This window comes from Recurvomyces mirabilis (genome assembly GCF_035927965.1).
Source record: "Recurvomyces mirabilis strain CCFEE 5264 chromosome Unknown scaffold_2, whole genome shotgun sequence".
NCBI classification, from domain to species: Eukaryota; Fungi; Ascomycota; class Dothideomycetes; order Mycosphaerellales; family Teratosphaeriaceae; genus Recurvomyces; species Recurvomyces mirabilis.
The window spans coordinates 901918-923633 of record NW_027041936.1 but is presented as its reverse complement, the minus strand read 5'-3'; the positions used below and the strand labels follow the sequence as shown (position 1 = coordinate 923633).

The window sequence follows — 21716 nt, the reverse complement described above, 5'->3', positions numbered from 1 at the left end:
TCTAGGGCGCGAAATAAAGCTGTAGGCCAAACCTCTCGACCAAAGCTTGGCGGAAGAAGCGTATGTAGCAATATCTTTCGTGGTCACCATTCTGTCGCAAGATAGTGGCGTACAAAGATCATTCTTACGAGCGACCGCACATAGTTATATAGGTAAGAAGTCTAGCGCGCGAAAGGACATAAAGATCTAGGGGTCGAAATAAAGCTGTAGGCCAAACCTGTCGACCAAAGCTTGGCGGAAGAAGCGTATGTAGCAATATCTTTTGTGGTCACCATTCTGTCGTAACATAGTAGCGTACAAAGATCATTCTTACGAGCGACCGCACATAGTTGTATAGGTAAGAAGTCCAGCACGCGAAAGGACATAAAGATACAGGGGTCGAAGGCTATACGCCAAAACTTTAGTAGCAAATTGATATACGCTTATATCTTTGGAGCGCGTCTAGATATCGCAAGATCGTAGCGTACAAAGATTATCCTTACGAGCGACCGCACATAGTTATATAAGTAGGAAGTCAGTCTTACAGTAGGACATAAAGATACAGGGGCCGAAAGCTATACGCCAAGAGCTTGGTAGCATTATTATGTACGCTCGTATCTTTGGAGCTCGTCAAGATATCGCAGGACCGTAGCGTACAAAGATCATTCTTACGAGCGACCGCACATAGTTATATAGGTAAGACGTCAGTCTTATAGTAGGACATAAAGATATAGGGGCCGAAAGCTATACGCCAATAGCTTGGTAGCATAATTGTGTACGCTAGTATCTTTAACGGTCGCCTAGATATCGTAAAATAATAGCGTAGGAAGATGCATATCTCGAGCTTTAGCATATAGTTAGCTATAGTGGATTAAAGTTGTACTAGGTAGAATAAAGATATAGACAGAAGAAAGGTAGTGGCTGTAGCTTGGTGGCGTAACCGTGTACGCTAGTATCTTTAACGATCGCCTAGATATCGCAAGATGGTAGCGTATAAAGATTGATATTTCGAGCGACAGCACATAGTTAGCGGTAGTGCACCAAAGTTGAGGCAGATGGAGGAAAGATATAGACAGAAGAAAGGTGGTGGGCTATGTGTAAGCCCGCACCTCGCTAACTTTTCCGCGTTACATCTTCATCGATATCTTTGGACCTCGTCTAGATATCGCAAGATTGTAGCGTATAGAGATCAGTATTACGAACGAAAGCACATAGTTAGCGGTAGTGCACCAATGTTGAGGTAGACAGAGGAAAGATACAGTGGACGGAAGAAAGGTGGTTTGCTATGTATAAGCTCGCACCTCCGCGTTGCATCTTTATCGACATCTTCGCTGCGGATGAGACATTTCTAAAGACTTCCGCATATCTATAGCGGCCGGACGTATGGTCGAAGGGTATCTTTGTATTCATGGCGCTTCACCATTGGCTTACCGTGCCTCAATGTGCCTCAAAAGACCTGTACCAAATCGTTCCATCTGCTCATACGCAATCTCGAACCCATCACGTCCACCATAATATGGGTCAATCACCTCCTCCTTCTGGCTTTTCCCACCAAACGCTCCATAAAGCTGCACCTTCTCAGCCTCATCCCCCTTCAACGAGCCCTTCTTCGCAGCTCTCTTGACCAAGTCTCGCAAGTCCACAAGGTTGTCATCATCCATGGCCAATACATAATCGAAGTCTTCGAAGTCTTCAACCTTCACTTTCCGCGCCTTGTGCCTGTAGTCTGTGATGCCATTGTCCTTAAGCACAGACATGGTCCGTGAGTCCGGCAAATCTCCTGCATGATACGCTCCAGTACCGCAGGAGTCAACGCTGGCTATGAGAGGATGTTGCTGAGGTGTGCCGTACTTTGTGAGATGTCGAAAGGCGCCCTCTGCCATTGGACTGCGGCAGATGTTCCCAAGACATACGAAGAGGACAGAGACTGGCTCTGCTGCAGCGTGTCTATCATTTGAGGCAGTCATTATTGCGGTTTTGGAGGCTGATGAGCATTCACTTCACAATCTGGATCCAGACTTTAGCTTCACGCTAGAGATAAGCTTTGACACTGTCCTCTCTCCAAAGCAAGAAATACCTCATGTTGCGCGTGCAAGCACATCAGACATCTCAAAGCATGAGAAGACTGCTGCACGTATCGGAAGCTCGGAATTAAAGCAGTTGTAGCCAGATCTCAGCCATACCGTCTACTCGTTCTTATGACCACTGCTTGGCAATCATCTGTGCCGCCCTCTCAGCAATACCATACACAGCCGTCTGAATATGACCAGAGATACATATGGGGATCACACCGGCGTCGACCACTCGCAAATTCCTGATACCATATACCTTTAGCTCTGGACTGACTACACCACCATCCTTCTGTGGCAACAGCGCAGTTGTGCCGATAGGATACCAAATACTAAGCACATTATTCCGTGCATACTGTACCCACTCAGCATCAGTGGTGACGTTCTGAAGACCAGGCTCGTACTCAGTATCCCAAGTATACGACATCGGAGCGGTCTGGGCGATGTGTCGCATGTAATTTGCAGCTTGTGCGATTGCTTGGAGATCATAGTCATTGCTCAGATAGTTTGGGTTGAAGACAGGATGACCAGATGGGTTTGTGCTGTTGATGTGTGTGCTGCCGCGTGAGAAAGGATGATTGATGCTGGCGATCAGCGTGAAGAACTGCTTGCCATACAGGGTTGAGTTGACAGCTGGGTATCCCTTGTTGCCGAGGTAGCCATCATTGAAGAGGACCTCGAGCTGCGGCACTCTGTCGCTCACGTCCAGCAGATTCTGTAGCTTCTTTCGATCAACAGCGTTGCTTGATACGGCCGCTGCTTTGCCCCAGGCTTCGAACGCAGATGCATTGATGCCTTGTGCTTGCTGCCACTGCATGTAGGCATATCCAGAGGAAGTCTCATCGTACCAGCTCGAAATATTGTCGTGGTAGTCATCGAGCTGCTGAGCGGCATAAGTAGCATTGATGCGTAGGATGTCCGGTGAAGTGTAGTTGCTCTTAAGCTGATAGGCCGACAGTGACACGAACATGATCCTGCAGGTTCTCGCCAACTCCTTGTAGATCTACGAGCTGCTTGATACCAGCTGCAGCGAGAACAGTTTTGTTTCCAATCCCTGACAGCTCGAGCAGTTGCGGGGATTGGAGAGAGCCAGCTGAGAGAATGACTTCCTTCTTGGCCGTGATGACTGTGCCATTCCGCAACGTAACACCAGTGGCTGATTGACAGGCACTGTCCAGATTCACTTTTGCGACTGTCGTGTTGACCATGTAGTGCAGGTTTGGTCCATCAATGGTCAGGAATGTAGGAGCGTAGGATCGAGTATAGTTGGTACCCAGGATATTGCTCGTATGCCGCATCCATCCAATCATATCACCATTGAGGAATTCATATGTCTGATTGAGGCCAAGATTCTGCATCGTAGGGAAGAACGCCTCCTGCTGAGGGGGCGAAAAGCGGTTCACCAAGAAATGAATAGAACCACTATCGCCCACACCCTGACTAACAAGCCCAGCAGAGCCTGCCACGGACGTTGCCTGGTAGGTCTCCTGCGCTTCCATCGCTGTGTGCATATTGGCCCAGTTCCAGCCTGGATTACCGAGCTCCTCCCAGGCATTATAATCAGCTTTGACACCACGATCCCAGGAAAGCAAGTTCAAAGCAGAGCTACCACCAAGGACATGGCCACGGTTCTGTGGGATTATGCGATTATTGGCATGAATTTGTGGCGTCGTGGTAAAGTTCCAGTCGTATATGGTGCCTAGCCCGCTCATGTGGCCTGGAGTCGAAAGGCTTGTTCAGCGTCAGTAAGATCTTATTCAGACCGGTGAGGATATATCACGACCTACCGACTGTCATTCCGCCCATCAGGACCAGCTTCGATGACCAGTATGGTGCTAGTGGGCAGATACTGACTGATCCGAGAAGACACCGCTAGACCAGCTGTACCTCCACCAACGATAATCTACTTAAGCTGTCAGAACGGTGAATTACCAGTTGACCGGATCATATCTACAAAGTCATATGACAATTGTGCTTGTGTCAAGGAGAGCGAAGTACTCAATGCAAACAATAGAGGCCACATAATACCGGCTCCTTCTGGAAAGTGCCTCGATTTTTGTGAGTATATCTCATATGCGCACAGCAATGCCTGTACTGCTGAGGTCGACTAGGTGGCGGGATGAAGCGTTGTTTGGCTGTGGGGCTTTCGACCGAGTATCGTGTCTGGCAAAGAGGGTATGTCCTGACTACCATCCGAGCTCTGGCAGAAGATTCGCTTCTCTCTCTTTTGAGGGGCTGAATACATCTGGCAGATTAGATGATAATGCAGATGCAAGGATCTAAGCCACGCTTCTGCACATGGCGTAGATCACCAGCAATTCGGTCAAGATCTCCCAGTCTCGATCCGATGCTTCCTCATTAATTCACACGCCAGCCGAAGGCAAATATGACTGCCCGAAGGTAGCCTCGTTGGCGACACAACTCTCCTCGAGATCTCCGGTGCGCCATCGCTCTCGAGATGGAGATGTGTAATTATAGAAGGAGGGGGTGCCATCGAGGCGGGATGATATTCTTGAAGACCAGTTCCAGATTCGGCCTAGCTTCATCTTCTGATATGAACAATCCCGTCTGATGAGCTGCCAGATGTCTTTCGTATAAATTGACACGACTCCACGGGCCGTCAGTTTCGTAGTCCGCTTTTCGAGTGAAGACTGGACGAATTGAGGAGGCAGGTTGCTTGTTCAGAAACTTCTCTGGCCAGAGCGGCACTACGTTTCTCGAGCTCCTTATCCAAAGCACAGGCAATTGGTAGCCACTGCAGCACCTTCAGGCGTTTAACATTTGCTTCGAGAAGCGACAGCCAATCCTGATGTTCCATTAAGCCTCGCATACCGAGATGCGTACCCTAAGGGTTTCGTTCCTTCCACTTATTTCAGCCCACTTAGCTCCACGATTCCCCCGCATGAGTCAGATGCTTGCCATTCATCTTCCTCTTCAAGAGTCGATCACCTTAATTCGGCCTAACGCAACTGTATTACGAAGCATCGCTGGAACCATAAAGAGTGTATATGTTTGGGAAGTGCGTCAGCACATCACGAAGGGACTCTTCTAAACGCTGGCACTACGAGGATTTAGTCGCACATCGACCAGGACGTATCTGGCCAAGATGGCGAATGAAATCGTGCTCTATGATCTACCATCACGCCCACCTAGTCATGCTTGGTCGCTAAATCCATGGAAAGGTATGGACTCGACCCGCTTATGCCCGACATTTGGCAGTCGATTGACCATCTGAGCAGCTCGCCTTGCACTCAACTACAAAGGTCTACCATACCGCACTGAGTGGGTCGAATATCCCGGTGAGGCCATCAATCCTATATGATGATCTATGTGTATATTAATTCTGCTACTGTAGACCTCAAGCCGAAATTCACCTCCCTCGGCATCCCGCCCAACGACAAGACGATCAACCCCCAGGCTACCTTCAGCAGTCCTGCTGTCAAACTACCAGATGATACCTATGTGATGGATTCGCACAAGATCGCTCAAGCCCTCGAGGAGCTTCAGCCAGAGCCGAGTCTGCACTTTGAAAATGGTTACACAGATCGTGTACAATCCACCGTCCTGGAGATCAACAAAGCTCTTGCACCCATCGCATTACCTAGGATCCCGGAGAATCTATTGAACGAACCCAGTGCAGCGTACTTCCGCGAGACAAGGGCGAAGCGCTTCGGCATGACACTCGAGGAGCTCGCGAAAAGTGACAAAGCAGGCGAGACTGCCTGGAAGAATGCCGCGCCGGGAATCGAGCAACTCCGAGCGATCTTGAGAGAGAATCCCGATGGCCCATATGTCATGGGCAAGATCGTGAGCTTCGCCGATTTTATCATAGCTGGTTTCTTCCGATTTGGCGAGATTCTTGATCGTGATGGAGACATCTTTGGCAGGTCTATGAAAATTGACGAAAACTTTGGCAAGCATTATGAGGCGTGTAAGAAGTGGCTTGAGAGGGACTATTAGTGAAGATATCATCGGTCACACAGCGCCGTCGTAAGTAGCTCAGCGGTAGTTATTAGTCACGCTCATTGCTCTTGTGCATTTGCTGCAGCCATGACCTCGTCGCTCCGCACTTGAGCAACCACCCGTGAGGGACTACGCTTAACATGAAATCTGCGATCTGTCGATGTTTTGGATCGAACACTTTGCTGCTGGGTGCATCTCTCAAAAGCAGCTTTGCAATCTCCCATGTGCCTCGTAAGTGACTCTCTCGATCCTGTTCGGTTGGGCAAGTGCAGGGATGTTGGGCTTTCCATTTGTTCCCGAAGATCTGCCAGGCACTCTCTTGTTTCGATAGCTCCAATCTGCCTGGCGGATCGTTAGGCTCGTGGAAGGAGAGCATCCAGTAATTAGACTCCAATAGGGATCTGATTAACATGATGTCGACTTGGCACAGGTCGAACTTATTCCTCCCATCTTCACCAAGTGCAGCAAGGAGTATGAGCCTCCTGTCGTCAAGTTCTAGGTCCATATAGCCTGAGTTGTCGAGCTCGACCACACCCAGAGCCCAATCTCGCTGTCGGAACGCTATGAGCCCACTGAGCACACTCGGGGGGGTCGACTCGAAAGCAAGCGCAGTTGCGAGTAGTGCTTTCTCGAATTCTGCAGCGTAAGACACGTTCAGCTCCGCATGGGCCGACGATAGCGACATGATTGACGTGTCACGCCAGATCCGGTGCAGTGGCAATGCGTCAAGGGTGGAAATGCTCCACTTCATGCGTGCCAAGTTGAGCAAGTAGAATATGCTTTCTGATTTGAAATGCGTGGGCACTTGTCGAGTCAAGCGAAGCTGCATCTCGTCGCTCGATAAAAAATCGAAGACGGTTCGATGAAGAAATTGTACTCTGTGGCAGGCCACGTCGGTGGTACTTTCAGGGCTATCGTCCTCAGGCAACATCAAGAGGTCCTTGCAAGCGGCTCGCAGCATGCTTCTTGTTTCCTTCTTCATCGTCGCGATCTGGTCAGGCGAAAGTCGTCTTACATAGGTCTTGTATGGGAACTGAGGATCCGAGAGCCCTTTAGGACTCTGGCGAATCAACCAGTAGTCGACAAAGTGGGAGACACTGTATGCCATTCCACCGTGATCGGCATCAACAGCGTACATATACGCAAGTTTCAGTGCTTGGCTTGTTTGAGCAGCATATATACTGTCCACTCGATCTATCACAATGTTAGTGAGCACATGTCGTAAAACACATGTTGCATGCTGTAGGTACCTAGAATATTACGGAAAAAATCTTCCAAGTCCGGAGGGAACTGCTCGACTCGATAGAGTAGCATGGAGAAGTTGTCTCCTTCTGCTAGACCACGAATAACAGACAGAACAACCAAGTACACCCACAAGAAGACGCCTTCCGCCTTCTCGACTATGATTTTGCAAGGAGCGTCGGAGTCCTGTGCTTCTTGTGTGGCCTCGCCAATAACGTGTCCGGTCATAGCAGTACGTACATGTCCTTCTACATATCGCAAAATGTCTGGTCGGGAGAGCGCCTCAAGTCGCAGGTTCGGACCAGTCTCGAAAGCAGTGCTAAAAGCATTCCAAGGACGGCTTGCTAAACACAGCTTGACACCATCGATTGCAGCAAGACCACGAAGGAGGCTGATCAGTTGCATCTGGTCTCCCTGAAACTCGTCCAGGCCATCAATAAAGAAGCAGAAGCGCTTCGCCTTGTCAATGCCATGGCTGCACTGTATGAGTTTGATCAGAGCATCCACCAGCTCTACATGCGACCATACGATGCGACTCGTGCGGTAGGATCGCGTTCCCTTGACCAGATCCTCGTCAACCTCCATGTCGAACGAGTCTGGGAAGACAAGCTGAGCAAGGTCCTTGTCGTTGCCGATGATTTGATACAGAATGCTCCGCAACAGACCCGTAATCGACTTTTGTAACGTTGTGCCAGCATACCAGAAGTAGAAGCTTGTAGTCACGAGCTCTGCCTGGCCACACCACTCCCTCAGCATAGCTTTCGTATGTAAGGATGTTGCGACGTGCTTCATCAATGTCGACTTTCCTGATCCTGCCTTGCCTTGTACCCAGAAGACGCCTTCTCCACTGCGCAACCATTTCTTCAGTGCCGACTTATCGTCAGTAATGGCCCATGTGTAAGTCCCATGGTAAGCTTGCTGCACAGATATCTCCCGTGACTGAATGGCATCAAAATGCAGGCTGTCTAGAATGCGATGAGTCTGGACTGCCAGCGTTTGGTGTTCTCGTCGAAGCGTGGCTATCTGATCCAGTGGATCCCGACTACTCTGATTTACGGCATGCAGCACACTAATCCCAGGGGCGGTAAGAAGTTCCTGCTTGGCATAAAGTGACTGCAAGATTGCTGTAGACAGCTGAGAGTTAAGCTCTTGTAGTCGCGTTCGACGTTGGAGTATCTCCTTCGCTTGTGAAAGTCCTTTGGCAGCCTTCTTAGTACCATCAACCAGACGCTTGAGACCAGTCGTCTTATCCTCTAGCTTCAGTGCATCAAGCTGCTGCCATAGCTCGGTGGATTCGAGAACGCAGTCCTCACCAAGTCTCAATATCAGCTGATCGACCTCAGTCTTGCCGGCAAGGTCGAGGGAGGCACTGTCTAGGCTCTTCGCAGCCTCGCCAAGGGATGTGTAGCGCAGTGCAAGGTCTTTCTGCTTATTGCGTTTCCTGGTCTCGTCACCGCTGGAGATGAGGCTATGGGTTTCGCGCACCAGTTTGGCGGAGAAGTCAATTACTTGTAAGCAGCTAGATAAGGCCCCTAGAATCGCGATCGCTTCGGCCATAGTTGTCGAATTTAGATGGGTAAAGAGCTATTCACTTGAGTTGTAGACCGTCGCATTCGATACACTGCCGTCGTTCTGTAGTCCGACGGAGTGGCTGAGCCATCAAGCCCAACAAGGCTACTCAGCCCATGCGGTATCAGTGATAATATGCATGTTCGCCACCAGGCAAGTCGTTTATACACGGTGAGTGTAGCGAGACACCTGGCCGAATGCCACGTTACTACTTGGGAGTCTTTTTGAAGTGTGTGAGTGCCGTAATATGTGTTCACCTTCGCCTCAAAGCCAAAGGCGTTGTTGATATTTGCGGGCTGGCTCTAAAACACCTAGAACGACCATATCTGGTTGTCGGGATGAAATACCGGAACACCGAGCACCTCGGCTCGATCTTGCCTCCAGATTAATGTCTTCAAGCCGCTCTCATATACAAGCAACAGGAGACACGTCTCAGCTTTGCCATTATCTGAAATATACTGGTCATCATGGCTGGCGGCAGTACCTTTACCTGGAAGCATGCACTGCAGCTGCATAGCACACTCTCGCCCTTCGCCTCTCCGTTGCCGCAGACCCACTCTGCGTTCGTTGGTATCAAGCCATTGTCATGGCGGCGATACAATATTGCTGGCCTGCTTGTGACGGTGTACGGCCTGGAGGAACTTTCGTCGAACGCTACCCAGGGAACATGTCTATGGCTGCTCCATGGGCGCGGCGACACCCAAGACAGCATGGCGTACACAGCTGCTGCTTTGCTTCATGCTTGGTATATCAAGCGAAAACCAGGCCAAAAGGACGTCATTGCCGTCTGCATCGACCAGCGCAATCATGGAAGCCGAATGATCGATGACAGAGCGAATGTCAGTTGGAAGCAAGGAAATCCGAGTCATGGTCCTGATATGTTCAATCTCTACTCTGGTACAGCATCTGACGTCTCACTATTGATCGACCAACTACCGCACTACCTCCCCATCAAGATCACAGAACACATATGTGGTGGTGTCAGTCTTGGTGGCCACGCCACATGGCAGCTGCTCCTAGGAGACCCTCGTATCACTGCTGGTCTGGTTGTGATAGGGTGTCCAGATTATGTCCGCCTCATGACCGATCGGGCTATCCGGAGCAAGTTGCCCTCCTGTGTGTCATCAGATCCGCCTGGGAAGGATTTCTTGGGTAGCTCGGACTTTCCGCCCTCTCTTCTCGCAGCAATTGATGAGCGAGATCCCGCTGGTATTCTCTTGGGCGAACTGGACACGGTGACGGCTGATGATCATCTGCATCCGCCGTCGAGAGCGGAGCAGGAGAGATTACGAGCAATTTTACTTCAGAGACTTGCTGGTAAGAAGATCCTTGCTCTTGGTGGCGGTCAAGATCGCTTGGTGCCACCTGCATGCGGCGAGCCTTTGTTGAATTGGTTGAGGCAAGCAATCTGTCCGCAAAATGGCTGGGCGGGAAATTTGGGTATTGAAGTCGACGTCATTATCGATCAGAAGGCGAGGCACGAATTCTCGAAGAAGATGAGGATCGAGGCTGAGAGGTGGTTTTGTGAGTTGCTTGCTGGCGAGAGTGCAATCGTCAAGCGGGACAGCAAGCTCTGAGAACGTGCATCAGATAGGGAGGCCGTCGACTTCCGTCCGTCTGCTTATGGCAACTCTGCAGTGTGGTCTGTCCATTCCGATATTCTCTTCAACTTCTGCGGCATGATCGGTCCTGGTTGCTCATCTAGCTGGACGTGGTTGCTTGTACCATTGACTGGGTCTTCGGCCCCCGTCCAAACCAGCATATTCTGCTCAACTGCACGAGCAGTGCCGTGCCAGAGACTAGAGCGAACAGCACAATAATGTGTATGACGACATCACGGCCGTGGTGTGGACTGTGACCATGAGTTGGTCTTGCTGGCGCCGCACCGATCTTGTCTGGCAGATCCGACATTGAAGATTCGAGATGGTGGTAGTCAAAGGGCATACATTGTTATATGCTAGCTACTCCGACGGGAGAGGAAAGCAGCTGAAGCAAGGCACGAACAAGCCATTTCCGGCTGCCAAGCTACACATCCATCGTCAACTTCAACAGACCCTTCTCGACGACCTCACTCTTCTTCCCGCTCAACTCCTCGACGTCCCAACCCGCACTCGCAAACCTCCCGGAAAGCCACTCCTGCTTCCGATCCTTCGTTCACCAAACAGAGAACCCACCCGCTAGATCCGTGCTGTCCTTCAGCAAGCCATTGAACTCCTTGGGGAAATTCGTACCCAATGCCAGATCCGTCGGCACGGCGCCTGGGTGCACGGAATAAGTGTTTAGGCCATCAGCATGATACTGCTCGTGCGCCAAATCCAGTAGTCGTAACTGTGCTGCTTTGCTCCCATTGTATGCCGGCATTAGGAATGGACCACGGACCATGAGCGCGGCATAGCTTTTGATCCCTACAATCGCCTTGACACCGTCCTTTGTTGCGAGGAGGAGAGGAATGAAGTACTTGACGCAGAGGAAAGAGCCAGTGTAGTTGACATTAGTCACATTGACGATCTCTTCGGCCGGTATATCAGCCAGCTTAACGCCGTAGTTGCATCCTGCAGCGCCGGAGTTGATGATGAGGGCATCAAGACGGCCGAAGGCGGCTTTAGTCTGGCTGGCCAGGTCCTCGACTGACAGCGGCGACGTGATGTCACACGAAATGATTTTGATTTCGGCTTTCGCATTGATCTTCTTGCACTCCTGAGCCGTATTCCCTAAGCCGGAGACGCGGCGCGATGCAAGCACTAGTCCTGAAGCTCCAGCTTGTGTGTAGGCTCGCGCAATGCTTATGAATATGGTTAGCTCGGGCGATGATGCCTCTTCAGGCGGACTATGACTTACCAGCTCCGATGCCACGAGAAGCACCCACGATGCAGGCAACGTATGGCTGTGGCAGCTTGACGTTGCGCGGGTCGGTGCCAGCATGAATATCGTGATGTGTCTTTTTGATCCAGCCGCCGACTTTCTCGATGCTGGAGCCGTTCAAAGCCTGGCCGACTTGACTTATCGTGGATTGTTGCGGTGCTCGACGCTGAGGAATACCACGACCGGATAATGCAAGGTTGGGCCACCAGGATCAATGGCGTACAAAAGCCAAGTTCGGTAGCAGCGAGGAGGCAGCAGGAGAGAAGGACGTAGAACTGGTAGCCTGCTAGTGTGGCAGCATGTTTCCCTTATATACTCCTAGTCCTGTTAGTACGAGGGCATAACATGATAGCGTCGTGTAGTATTGACTAATGCGAGCAGTCCTCATTCAATAGCGGCGATTGTATGATCCGAAAGCCGAAAGCTGCAGGTAGGTTCAATATGATCCACCAAGATTCTATATGTCAGCAGCATCGTTGGGCTCGCACAACGTCTGTCTTGGCATAACGATATATGCAAAGGCGGCGAGTCAAGAGCGGTGAGCCTCACAAATTGCTTAGGCATAGATGTAGCCCCGAATCGCCTCAATAAGTAGGCTGCGTGCCTGTAACAACGATTAGTATACATGGGTGGGTATCGGTGGGTATCGCACTACTCCATCTGCGCACAGTCTGGCAAGTGCCTTCAGACCCGCAGAGTGCTCAGCCCTACGAGTCGGCTGAATGCGAGCCCCAACAGGCTGCAACCCAGATCAAATCAATACCCACCTGGCAGACCATAGCCCATACCGGATGTGCTCATCCCCGGCATCTTCCAAACCGGCGCCCTAGCAGCCTGCAGCACAGCAGCCGCTTCAGACTCCCTCGCTGCATGCTCCTTCGCTTCCTTCTGCCGTTTGATCTGCACCAAGTGGCCCTTCAGTCCCTTCAGATACCGCTTAGCAGCCTCGACAAGATGCTGAGGCTCCTTGGAGTAGCGCAAGGTTTCTAGCATTGTTCTGACCTTGGAGGTCACAGACAGTCAGATACTAGGGGACGTTGCATTACGTGGAGTGGGTAGGAGGGGCTTCAGAACGTACCTGTGTCTCGCTCTGGATATGCGGACATATCCTTCCTTGGCCGTAGTGTGCCAGACCGCAGAGGTTGCAGAACTCGAGACCCGCGAGCTTGACGGGACATTGACCAGAAATGTGATAGGATCTGCATGCGATGCAGACTAAGCCATTGGGGAGGGAGCCTTGAATTGCTGGAGCAAATACAGCGCCATTCTGAGAAGTATTCGTGTTGTTCGTTCCTGGGCCGGTAGAGAATATGTTCGTGTCGCTTGTGGGGTCGCTGGGTGGTGTCGGGATATTTTGGGCGTTGGAAGCACGAGACGCGGGAACGTTGACGCGGCGGAAAGCGGGCGGATCTAGTAATGGCGAAGCGTAAGCAAAGCGTCGTAGAGAGATAATACTAGTGTTGTTGGAGTGTTTGTGCTGGTAGTGTCCTGCTCTAGCTCAATGAGCTGAAGCAGGTGCAGACGCCTCGGATGATGCAGACTTCAGTTCAGGCCTGGCAGAAGAAGCGACCTCAGACACAGAACGAGAGGCATCATCATCGCCATCGTCCTGCGTCAGGTCGACCACTTCAGCCTTCTTCGACACAACAGCAGCAGCAGGAGTGTTGGACCCCGCCGCAGTTGTCTTCGTCGCTTCGCCATTGGTATTGCCAGAAGCAGGGACAGAAGCAGAAGCAACCGGCCTCTCGCCGTTGGACTGATACTCCCGGACGATAGCCTTGACCTTCTGCTTCTCCTTCATCTTCTTCGGCTTTCCAACAGCACTCAAGGCCTTTCTAACGCCCTGAACGCCCTTGTAGGCCTCCTTCGGCGCCATAGGCTTGCGAGGCGAAGACTTTGTTGAAGTAGTCTTCGCCCGCTTGCCTTTGGGGCTGTCGGCTGGCGTGGGCAAATGGTCGCCCTTAAGTGGTTTATTGGGTAGTGACAACGGGGAAGAGGCAGACGTGGTGTTAGCGGATGTGGTGATCTTACCGTTCTTTTTCCGACCTGCGTCATGTTTAGCACCGGCGCTTATGGTCGCAGCGTCCTCGCCATCGAGCTCCATCTCGTCCTCACCTGCGGCTGGCTCATCGTCACCGCTCTCATCAGCTTGGAAATCGGTATCGCTCTCATTGCCGTTCTTGACTTTGCGTTTGATGGGTTGTGGGCCTTCGGGAATGTCGGTGGCATCGGCCTCGCCACCGTTCTTGTCAATGTAATCGACTGCGCCGCGGGCACGACGACCTAGAAGGTCATGTTAGCCCACCAACTCACGATATCACGCACAACAGTAGGCCTACCTCTCCCGAACGCCTCAGCCTTAGCAACAGCCTCCTCAGCAGCAACCCTCTCCCTCTCCTTCAGAATATTGGCCCAAACACCAGGATCCGGCGCAGTCTCCTCAGGCCCCCGCATATCCACCATCTCATCCTGCAGAGCCCCCGTATCATTCGCCCACACCCTCGCCACCGAAAACTGCGTCTCCGCACTTCGATCCTCGCCAGCGCCGGTATGCTCGATCTGACTACGGTCCAAAAGCCTGTCGACACTAACAGCATCATACGTGATATCCGTCTCCCCACTATCCTCAAATAATTCCGTAGCGCCATGCCGCAAAACAGAGACGAGGTCGTTCTCCTCGGCATCGTCCGCGTCCATGTTCTGAATTAACACATGGTCCAGCGCCAACTTCTTCCTCCCCATCTGCATGATCCGCTCCTCGGCCGAAGCCCTCGTAACCAATTGGAAACAAAGCACCTTCTTCGTCTGTCCAATCCTGTGCGCACGAGACAGAGCCTGAATATCCTGATGAGGGTTGAAATCCGGGTCCAGAATGATCACAGTATCAGCCGTAGCCAAATTGATCCCCACGCCACCAGCACGCGTACTCAACAAGAAAGCAAACAGCGCAGAGTCCGGAGCATTAAACTCATCGATCCTCTTCTGTTTCTGCAACGCCGAGATCGAACCGTCTAGACGCTGAAATGGCATGCCCAGCCCATCCATAAAGTCCTCAAGGATGTCCAGCTGATCCAGAAATTGACTAAAGATCAACACCCTGTGTCCGCGCTCCTGCAGCTTGGGAAGCAGGATCTCGAGCAATTTGAGCTTAGAACTAGCATCTACTAGATTCCGATGCGAAGCCGAAACTTCCACATTCCGCTCCTCAATCCCTTTACTATAGACGAAGGGATGACAAAGGCATTTCCTCAGTTGCATGAGGATGTTACTTAGACTTGCCCGCTCGCCCTTACCGAGCGCTCCATTGCCTCCCGAACTGAAGATGGCTTTCATAAGATCCGGATTCTTGGCTAAGATGGTACGGTAAACCTTCTTTTGCACCATCGACATGCTAATAGGCAGAATGATCTGTGCCATAGGCGGCAGAAAAGTCAAGACCTGAGCTTTCGTGCGGCGGAGAAAGAAGGGTCGAATCATATCGTGGAGTTCTTGGATCTTAGCTTGGGTCAGGCCATCAAGCATGAATTCTTGATCTAGCTTTTCGGCATCGTAGGATTCGTCGAGGAAGTGAAGGAGGTTGAAGAGTTCGCGTTGGTTGTTTTGTAGTGGCGTGCCGGTGAGGAGGATACGAAAGGGGACTTTCAACGCGCCGAGGGCAGTATACAGCAAATTCTTGTCGTTCTTAAGGCGCTGGCCTTCGTCCACGACGAGACCTTGCCATGGTACGGAGCGGAAGAATTTGCGACAGTTCTCGTCGGCTGCTGCATCGTAGCTTGTTACTACGATGTGGCAACGCAGATCCTTGCTGCCCTCGGGGAAGAGCTCATAGCGGAAGGCTTGGTCGCGACTCTCTTTGCTGCCGTAGTAGGCGACCACACGCAGCGAGGGGGCCCAACGCTTGATCTCCCGACGCCAGTTGGGACAAGTAGAGTTCGGCACCACGACCAAGAAAGGGAAGCAGTTGTGCTCCTGCACCAGCGTAGCCAAGAACCCGATGATCTGGATCGTCTTGCCGAGTCCCATCTCATCGGCGAGAATGGCGTTCTTCTGCGTGAACCACTTGTAGTACAGCCAATTGAGACCCTCAATCTGGTAGCGCATCAGCTCACCACCAACCAGATTATCAGGCTGCGTCTTCTTCTCCAATTTGCTGAAGTCTTGAGTTCGAATCTTTTCGAGCGTCTTCTTGAGCTTGCTAGCGGTCGATTGACGAACGTAACGACCAGCAACCCAATCTTTATACGCGGTAACGAAATCAGTCCAGCGATCGCCATCATCCGGCCCAGGCGGAGCCTCCCAAACCGCATCCTCATAACCAAGACCACGATATTTGATCAATGCCTTCTCGACTTCCCGAATCCGCGCCTTATCAACCTCCTCGGTGCGAATGTCGACGATACTCGTGAACTTGATGTCGAGCACAATATCCGTGCGCAGATAGTCCTCGGGAATGGCATCCTCGGTCCTCATCTTGGGATGCTGCGCCTCGTCTTTCTTCGCAAAGGCCTTGCGCATCATATGTGTCGTACTGCCCCATACCCACGCACCAGGCATCCACGACGCACGGAAATAGGACATACCCTCCCACTTGAGAAGATACACCTTCTCATCCTCCTCGATCTGGTCGAAGGCGAATTCTGGATCGTAGGTGTCCTCGTCGACGGGCTTCCATGCGATGATACCGGCGACCTTGGCGGGAGCGTCGATGCACTCCTTGCACTTCCAATCGCGACCGTACTCCCGGAAACGCTGCTCGACGTCCACCTCGGCCTCCATCTCCATCATATCTGACTTTGGAGGTAAGTGCTCGAAGTGAAACCCGCGCCAGCACGTCATGCAGCGGAAGAGGACGTTGTCTGGATTGTTGATGCGGCTCTCGTGGACTTGATAAGACGGGTCTTCGCCATGGTTATCCTCACGCTCCTTCTGCTCCTGTGCAGGCGACTTCCGACTGCGGAAGGGCCTGCAAGCATTACCGTGATTATGGCACTCTGAGCATCTGCCTTGATCCGGTGACATCGCATCCTTCTTCTTCGGAAAGGCCACACAACGACGACATTGCAGCACAAAGTCGCCGTCGCCGATCTTTGTCACGAGATGCTCGCGTCCGCTTCGATGGCCTAAGCAGGACTTGTGGTAGGACAGCGTGCAGCCTTGACAGTGAACAAGAGGCGCGAAGTTCGGGCCTTGGCCACAAGTCTCGCAGTATTGGGTATGGCGCATGCGGAACTCGTCGCCGCGAGGGAGCTGGATGAAAGCTTCGCGAGCACCAGAGACCTTCGGCTTGGCGACTGGCGCACGTGCAGCCTCCTGTTCAAAGTCGTCATTCTCGCCAACTTCCTGCATGCCGCCTTGATGTCTATTGGCGCGACCAGACTTGCGGTCACCCTCACGCTGACGCTTGTTTCTAGAGAAGCCAATTTCATCCTCATCAGAGTCTGCGCCTAGCTGATTAGCGTTCGATCGCCGCTTTCGTGGCTTGCGGCGTCTCGCGCCTAGTATGTCTGATTGCAGGAAAGCCTCATCGTCGCTGTCGTCTTCCTCGTCCTCATCATCGTCCGGAGAAGGCTTGTTAGCGCTGCGAAGAGAACGGCCAGCAGCAGAAGTCGTATTGCGCAGCCGTGAGCGTGGGCCACGACGAGAGTGCCTCATTTCGACTTCCGAATCATCCTCGTCGCCGAGCTCGTCTTCGTCATCTTGTGCTTCTTCCCCATCGTCCTCGTACTGCTCGTAGATGCGTCTACGCTTCGAGCTTCTAGTGCTGACAGTGATCTGCTCGTCATCAGAGGGCTCCTCGTCAGACATCGGCACAGCATCAACGGTACTGACGAAGCCTGCTTGGAGCAGAGAGTTGCGGCTGGGACGAGAAGACATGTTGCGCGGTCGTTTCCTCGAAACAGTTTCAGGCTCCGGTTCTGGTGTTGGCGGGTTGTCGTGGAATTCCTGCAACGCTTCTGATCCGTTCTCGTACTCGAGCAGCTCGTCGAACGACACCTGGTGTGGTCACTGTCAGGTTTGTGTTCGTAGCTTGCGCGTTTCTTGAGACCGGTTTTGTGGTTGATGTGTTTGCGTTAGGACGAGGGAGCGGAGAAGGAGGTTTATATACGATTGAGGCGGCCAGAACCGGCTAGCGCGACTCATGTGACAGACGTGAGTGAACGATGTGGGTGAATCAGCCGCCATCTCAACGCCATGGGATACTGAGCAAATTTCGATGCACCAGTAGTATGGAATCATGTAAATGCTGTGGCTCAGGAGCGCAAGACCAGAGAAGCAACGGAGTGTGAATGCAGACTGTCAGAACTCACCTCTTCAACAGACCAATCCTCAAACTCAACCTTATACGCCAGCCTGTCACGTGACATTTGCCTTTCGGCCAGAACACGCCGCACAACACCTTCACCGACAGTCATATCTACGACTTCGTCCTCCTGCTCCAGATCCATGCGAGGCAGCAGGGGCACGACTGCTTTCATCCTCGGCTCATCTAAGCTTGACATGTCCTGCTCTTCGTCTCCCTCGTCGCCACCCATGACATTTGCATCATACGCAGGCTCATCATCCATGTCCACGTCCACGTCCACGTTAGGTAGCACAGGTAGGCCAGGTTGGCTCGCGGTCTGGTTGATTGAGGTGAATGATGGTCGTGACAAGAGAGGTGGAGTGGCGCGTTTGCCGGACTGGAAGGCTGCGAGAGCGGATATCGCCAAGTCGTCTCCAGAGTCGTCCTCATCGTTCGTGGTCTGGGCCATCATGGCTGCTACATGTGCCGGAGCTTGCGATTTGTTCGTCGTCTGCCATTGCGACAGCTCCACAGGCGCATCGTCATCGTCCGAATCCAGATCGGCCGACGTCTGGAAGCTGAATGCCATGGCTACGGTAAAATCGCGACCATCCCGCCTTGCGACAGATGAGGTCAAGTTGCAGTGGTTGGCATTAATTCGAATATGGAACAAGTCGCGAGAGGTCGCGTCGCGGAGCCAATTCCGCGCCAAACCGATCTGCAGCTTCTTTCGGAATATTGAGCTGGACTTTTACGTGAACAAGAAGTCCTTCATCAGATGTTTCTTCCCAATGCCGGCAGAACGCTGTATCTCGATCTTTATCACATCGTACGAACACATACTATAGCCTCCCCGCAATGTCGTCGTTCCGTCTCGACCACATCGGCCATCAATCGAGGCATCAGGGCCTCACGCGACACAAGATCGAGGTCCAGGGATGGAGGCAGACTTGGAGGAAGAGATCGCACTCCCGTGGCAGCTGCTCCGACGACACGCGATAGAGCGAGTCGGTTACGTGGCGATGGGTTCCGCGGTACCGCCTTTGCACGTAACGATCGTGCTGCAGCTGCATCGAGAGATGGAGCAGGGCGTCGACCAGGTTCTTTAGAACAGCGGGATCCACCGCCACCTCCGAGGAGCGAAGTCAGACGATCTTCGTTCAGCAGAGATCGTGGACCAGAGACTCGAGAGCAGCGGCAGTGGTCAAGGGCAGAGACTGTTGAGCCTCCTTCATTCCAAGAAAGGAGGTCTCGGCCATCTGGTCGTACTGGAGATAGAACGCCTCCACGCATAAGCTCAGGTCGCAAGACGTACGAGGCGGATGATGACCCTCCTCCAAGGTATGGAGGGCGCGAGCGAGTGACTTCCAAATACACCTCGCACGGCCCACCTAAGCCACGGGAGGAAGCTGGAGCACGACGCCGGAGCTCTTTCGAAGAAGACGATCGCCCGGTGCAGAGGTACAACTCTAAGGAGCGGGATCCGCCCTCGTACGCTTCACGTGAATCACGAAAGGCACCCTACGAGGCTGAGAAATCACTTTCAAGGACATCTCGTGACAAGCTCGACCAGGACAGATCTTTCAATGACACCCGCCAGCCCAGAGAAATCCGTCCACCAAGGAATGTCCGAGACGAGGCACCTACTGGTGGAGCTGCCAACACTTACGACCGCTCAAGTAAACGGCGAGAAAGGGACGCAAATAAAGAAGCCTACGAATCTCCCATGCCAATCCCCTACACAACAGCCGCCAGCCAATTCCTCTACGGCACCAACGTCGTGCACGCCGCCCTACGCTCCCAGCGCCGTAAGCTCTATCGCCTACACCTCCAACAGCGCTCCACAGCCCCAAATTCCATCCTCCGAATGGCGGAGAAAGCCAAGATCCCCATCGACCGCAACGCCAGCGTTCGCTTCCTTGATACCGTGTCTGACAATCGTCCACATAATGGCGTCGTGCTAGATGCTTCTCGCTTACCTGCTCCGCCTGTCCTTGCGTTGGGGAAGCCTGATGTCAAGACTGGTGCCATAGGTCTGACGCTTGACCGACAATCGGCAGAGGATGTCCTCATCAACGGCTCATCAGCCTCGCTCGACCTCCCTGCTCCGTCTCAAGCCGGCCGCCACCCCTTCATCATCATGCTCGATGGTATCCTTGACGAAGGCAACCTGGGCTCTATCATGCGTACAGCGCACTTCTACGGTGCGGACGCCGTCGCCATTGCCACGGCAACATGTGCTTCCATCAACTCCCCCATCGTCGCGAAAGCCTCGAGTGGTGCCTGTGAAGCCGTGAAGCTCTTGGGGCTGCCGAAACCTAGCTCGTTTGTGCTGGACTCGGCGAAAGCGGGATGGAGAGTTTATGCTGCTGTTGCGCCGGGCGATGAGGGCAGTGGTGGGGCTCCTGGGGATAGGAAGCAGATGAGGGTGAGTACGAGGGAGGTTGCGAGAGAGAGTCCGCTAAGGGATAAGCCGGTTATACTTATGCTTGGTGCTGAAGGAGAGGGCTTGAGAGCCAATCTTGTCAATAAGGCGCATTGTCTTATTAGTATTGAGAGGGGTGCTGTGGGTGATGGGGTCGTGGATGTGGGTGTTGATAGCTTGAATGTGGGTGTGGCGGCTGGGGTGCTTATGGAGGCTTTCTTGAGGACTTCGAAGGAGCCTGGAGCTGTGAAGGAACAGAAGGAGGATGCCGCTGCATCTGTGCCCGTGGTTGGAGAGCTGGGCTTCTAAGGGATGTCTGACGCAAAGTGGTGCATAACAGTCAGCGTATCATTGTCCTTGGATGCCAGAGCTCGGACGGAATACTCTTCTCATGTCGATGCTCATTCAATCACACCTCCACGTCTTCGATTTCGCGTCAAAGGCCGGACATCGTGTTCCTGCGCAGGTTACAGAAGCGGCCTGGGCTTCGTGGTGGGTATGTGGAGAGGGCTGCTCACGATGAATACAGATCGGACCACGGACGCTCAAGTATTTAGAACATCCTGCTGATCTAGGCGTCGTCAGGAGCTCTAGCCGACGTGTGTTAGTGACTAGTCAGGCATATACATATTGCACAAACGATGGTACAGCCTTAGTGAAGGAAAGTCGACAAGTCTTCCACTACAAGAAGGATCTTGCTCCTTGAACGTTAATACCGTGTCGCACGAACGATTATTGCCGCGAACTAATCTACGTCCGGGACACAGGGAAAAATATAGCCAGAAACCACAGGAGATGGGACAGACATTCATGAAGGACTCAGTCGACGCACTGCTCGAATTAGGTTACTACTTAGCCCTATCCTACGTTGTCTATGCCGTGTCCCGCAGACTCCGAGTCTGTCTAGCACACCGACGGGCTCAATATCCACCCTATGCTCATTTGATAATCGATGCGAGCAATTCGACGCCATCCGAACGTCTGGACAGCATCTTGAGTTCGGTGCCTGAGGTTCCAGAAAGACACATCTGTGGCATATGCCGAGACGACCTCGTACGGCCAGAGATGACGCAGTGTCGGCACGTTTTCTGCTCCACTTGTATACGAGCGACTCTAGCACAGCAAGATCGATGTCCGGCTTGTGCGAGGTTGCTGTTTGGTGATGATGGGATAGAGGCTGTCGCACAACGGTTCTGGGATGTGCAAGATATGCATATCGAGTGGTCCGAGAGGACGTGCGTTTTACTCGCTGCTCTGCTGGCGATGGCGGTCGGAGGCTTGCTGCTTATCGAGGGGATCTATCAAGACGACATTGGCATGAGTG

General features: G+C 52.5%; 7 protein-coding genes across 7 annotated transcripts; 3 read left to right on the top strand and 4 right to left on the bottom strand.

Annotated features, from left to right (window-relative positions):
- Positions 1-1106: 1106 nt before the first annotated feature.
- On the bottom strand, positions 1107-1862 carry stp1 (Low molecular weight phosphotyrosine protein phosphatase; the record flags this gene model as incomplete). Its single annotated transcript, XM_064833821.1, has 2 exons — positions 1107-1137; positions 1411-1862. The coding sequence occupies 2 exons, from the start codon at positions 1860-1862 to the stop codon at positions 1107-1109; spliced, it is 483 nt and encodes a 160-aa protein (XP_064698782.1).
- A 313-nt stretch (positions 1863-2175) lies between these two features.
- Positions 2176-3760, bottom strand: LTS14_001111 (uncharacterized protein; the record flags this gene model as incomplete). The annotated part of the gene is made up of 2 exons (XM_064833820.1): positions 2176-2991; positions 3017-3760. The coding sequence occupies 2 exons, from the start codon at positions 3758-3760 to the stop codon at positions 2176-2178; spliced, it is 1560 nt and encodes a 519-aa protein (XP_064698781.1).
- A 1394-nt stretch (positions 3761-5154) lies between these two features.
- On the top strand, positions 5155-6008 carry LTS14_001110 (uncharacterized protein; the record flags this gene model as incomplete). The annotated part of the gene is made up of 3 exons (XM_064833819.1): positions 5155-5230; positions 5288-5347; positions 5404-6008. The coding sequence occupies 3 exons, from the start codon at positions 5155-5157 to the stop codon at positions 6006-6008; spliced, it is 741 nt and encodes a 246-aa protein (XP_064698780.1).
- A 52-nt stretch (positions 6009-6060) lies between these two features.
- Positions 6061-8810, bottom strand: LTS14_001109 (uncharacterized protein; the record flags this gene model as incomplete). The annotated part of the gene is made up of 2 exons (XM_064833818.1): positions 6061-7205; positions 7262-8810. The coding sequence occupies 2 exons, from the start codon at positions 8808-8810 to the stop codon at positions 6061-6063; spliced, it is 2694 nt and encodes an 897-aa protein (XP_064698779.1).
- Positions 8811-9289: 479 nt separating this feature from the next.
- Positions 9290-10399, top strand: LTS14_001108 (uncharacterized protein; the record flags this gene model as incomplete). Its single annotated transcript, XM_064833817.1, has 1 exon — positions 9290-10399. The coding sequence occupies one exon, from the start codon at positions 9290-9292 to the stop codon at positions 10397-10399; it is 1110 nt and encodes a 369-aa protein (XP_064698778.1).
- Positions 10400-10976: 577 nt separating this feature from the next.
- On the bottom strand, positions 10977-18556 carry LTS14_001107 (uncharacterized protein; the record flags this gene model as incomplete). Its single annotated transcript, XM_064833816.1, has 7 exons — positions 10977-11581; positions 11661-11816; positions 12452-12686; positions 12763-13177; positions 13226-13967; positions 14024-17678; positions 17993-18556. 7 exons carry the CDS (start codon positions 18554-18556, stop codon positions 10977-10979), a joined length of 6372 nt encoding a protein of 2123 aa, XP_064698777.1.
- Positions 18557-18745: 189 nt separating this feature from the next.
- On the top strand, positions 18746-20701 carry LTS14_001106 (uncharacterized protein; the record flags this gene model as incomplete). Its single annotated transcript, XM_064833815.1, has 1 exon — positions 18746-20701. The coding sequence occupies one exon, from the start codon at positions 18746-18748 to the stop codon at positions 20699-20701; it is 1956 nt and encodes a 651-aa protein (XP_064698776.1).
- Between the last annotated feature and the right edge of the window lie 1015 nt (positions 20702-21716).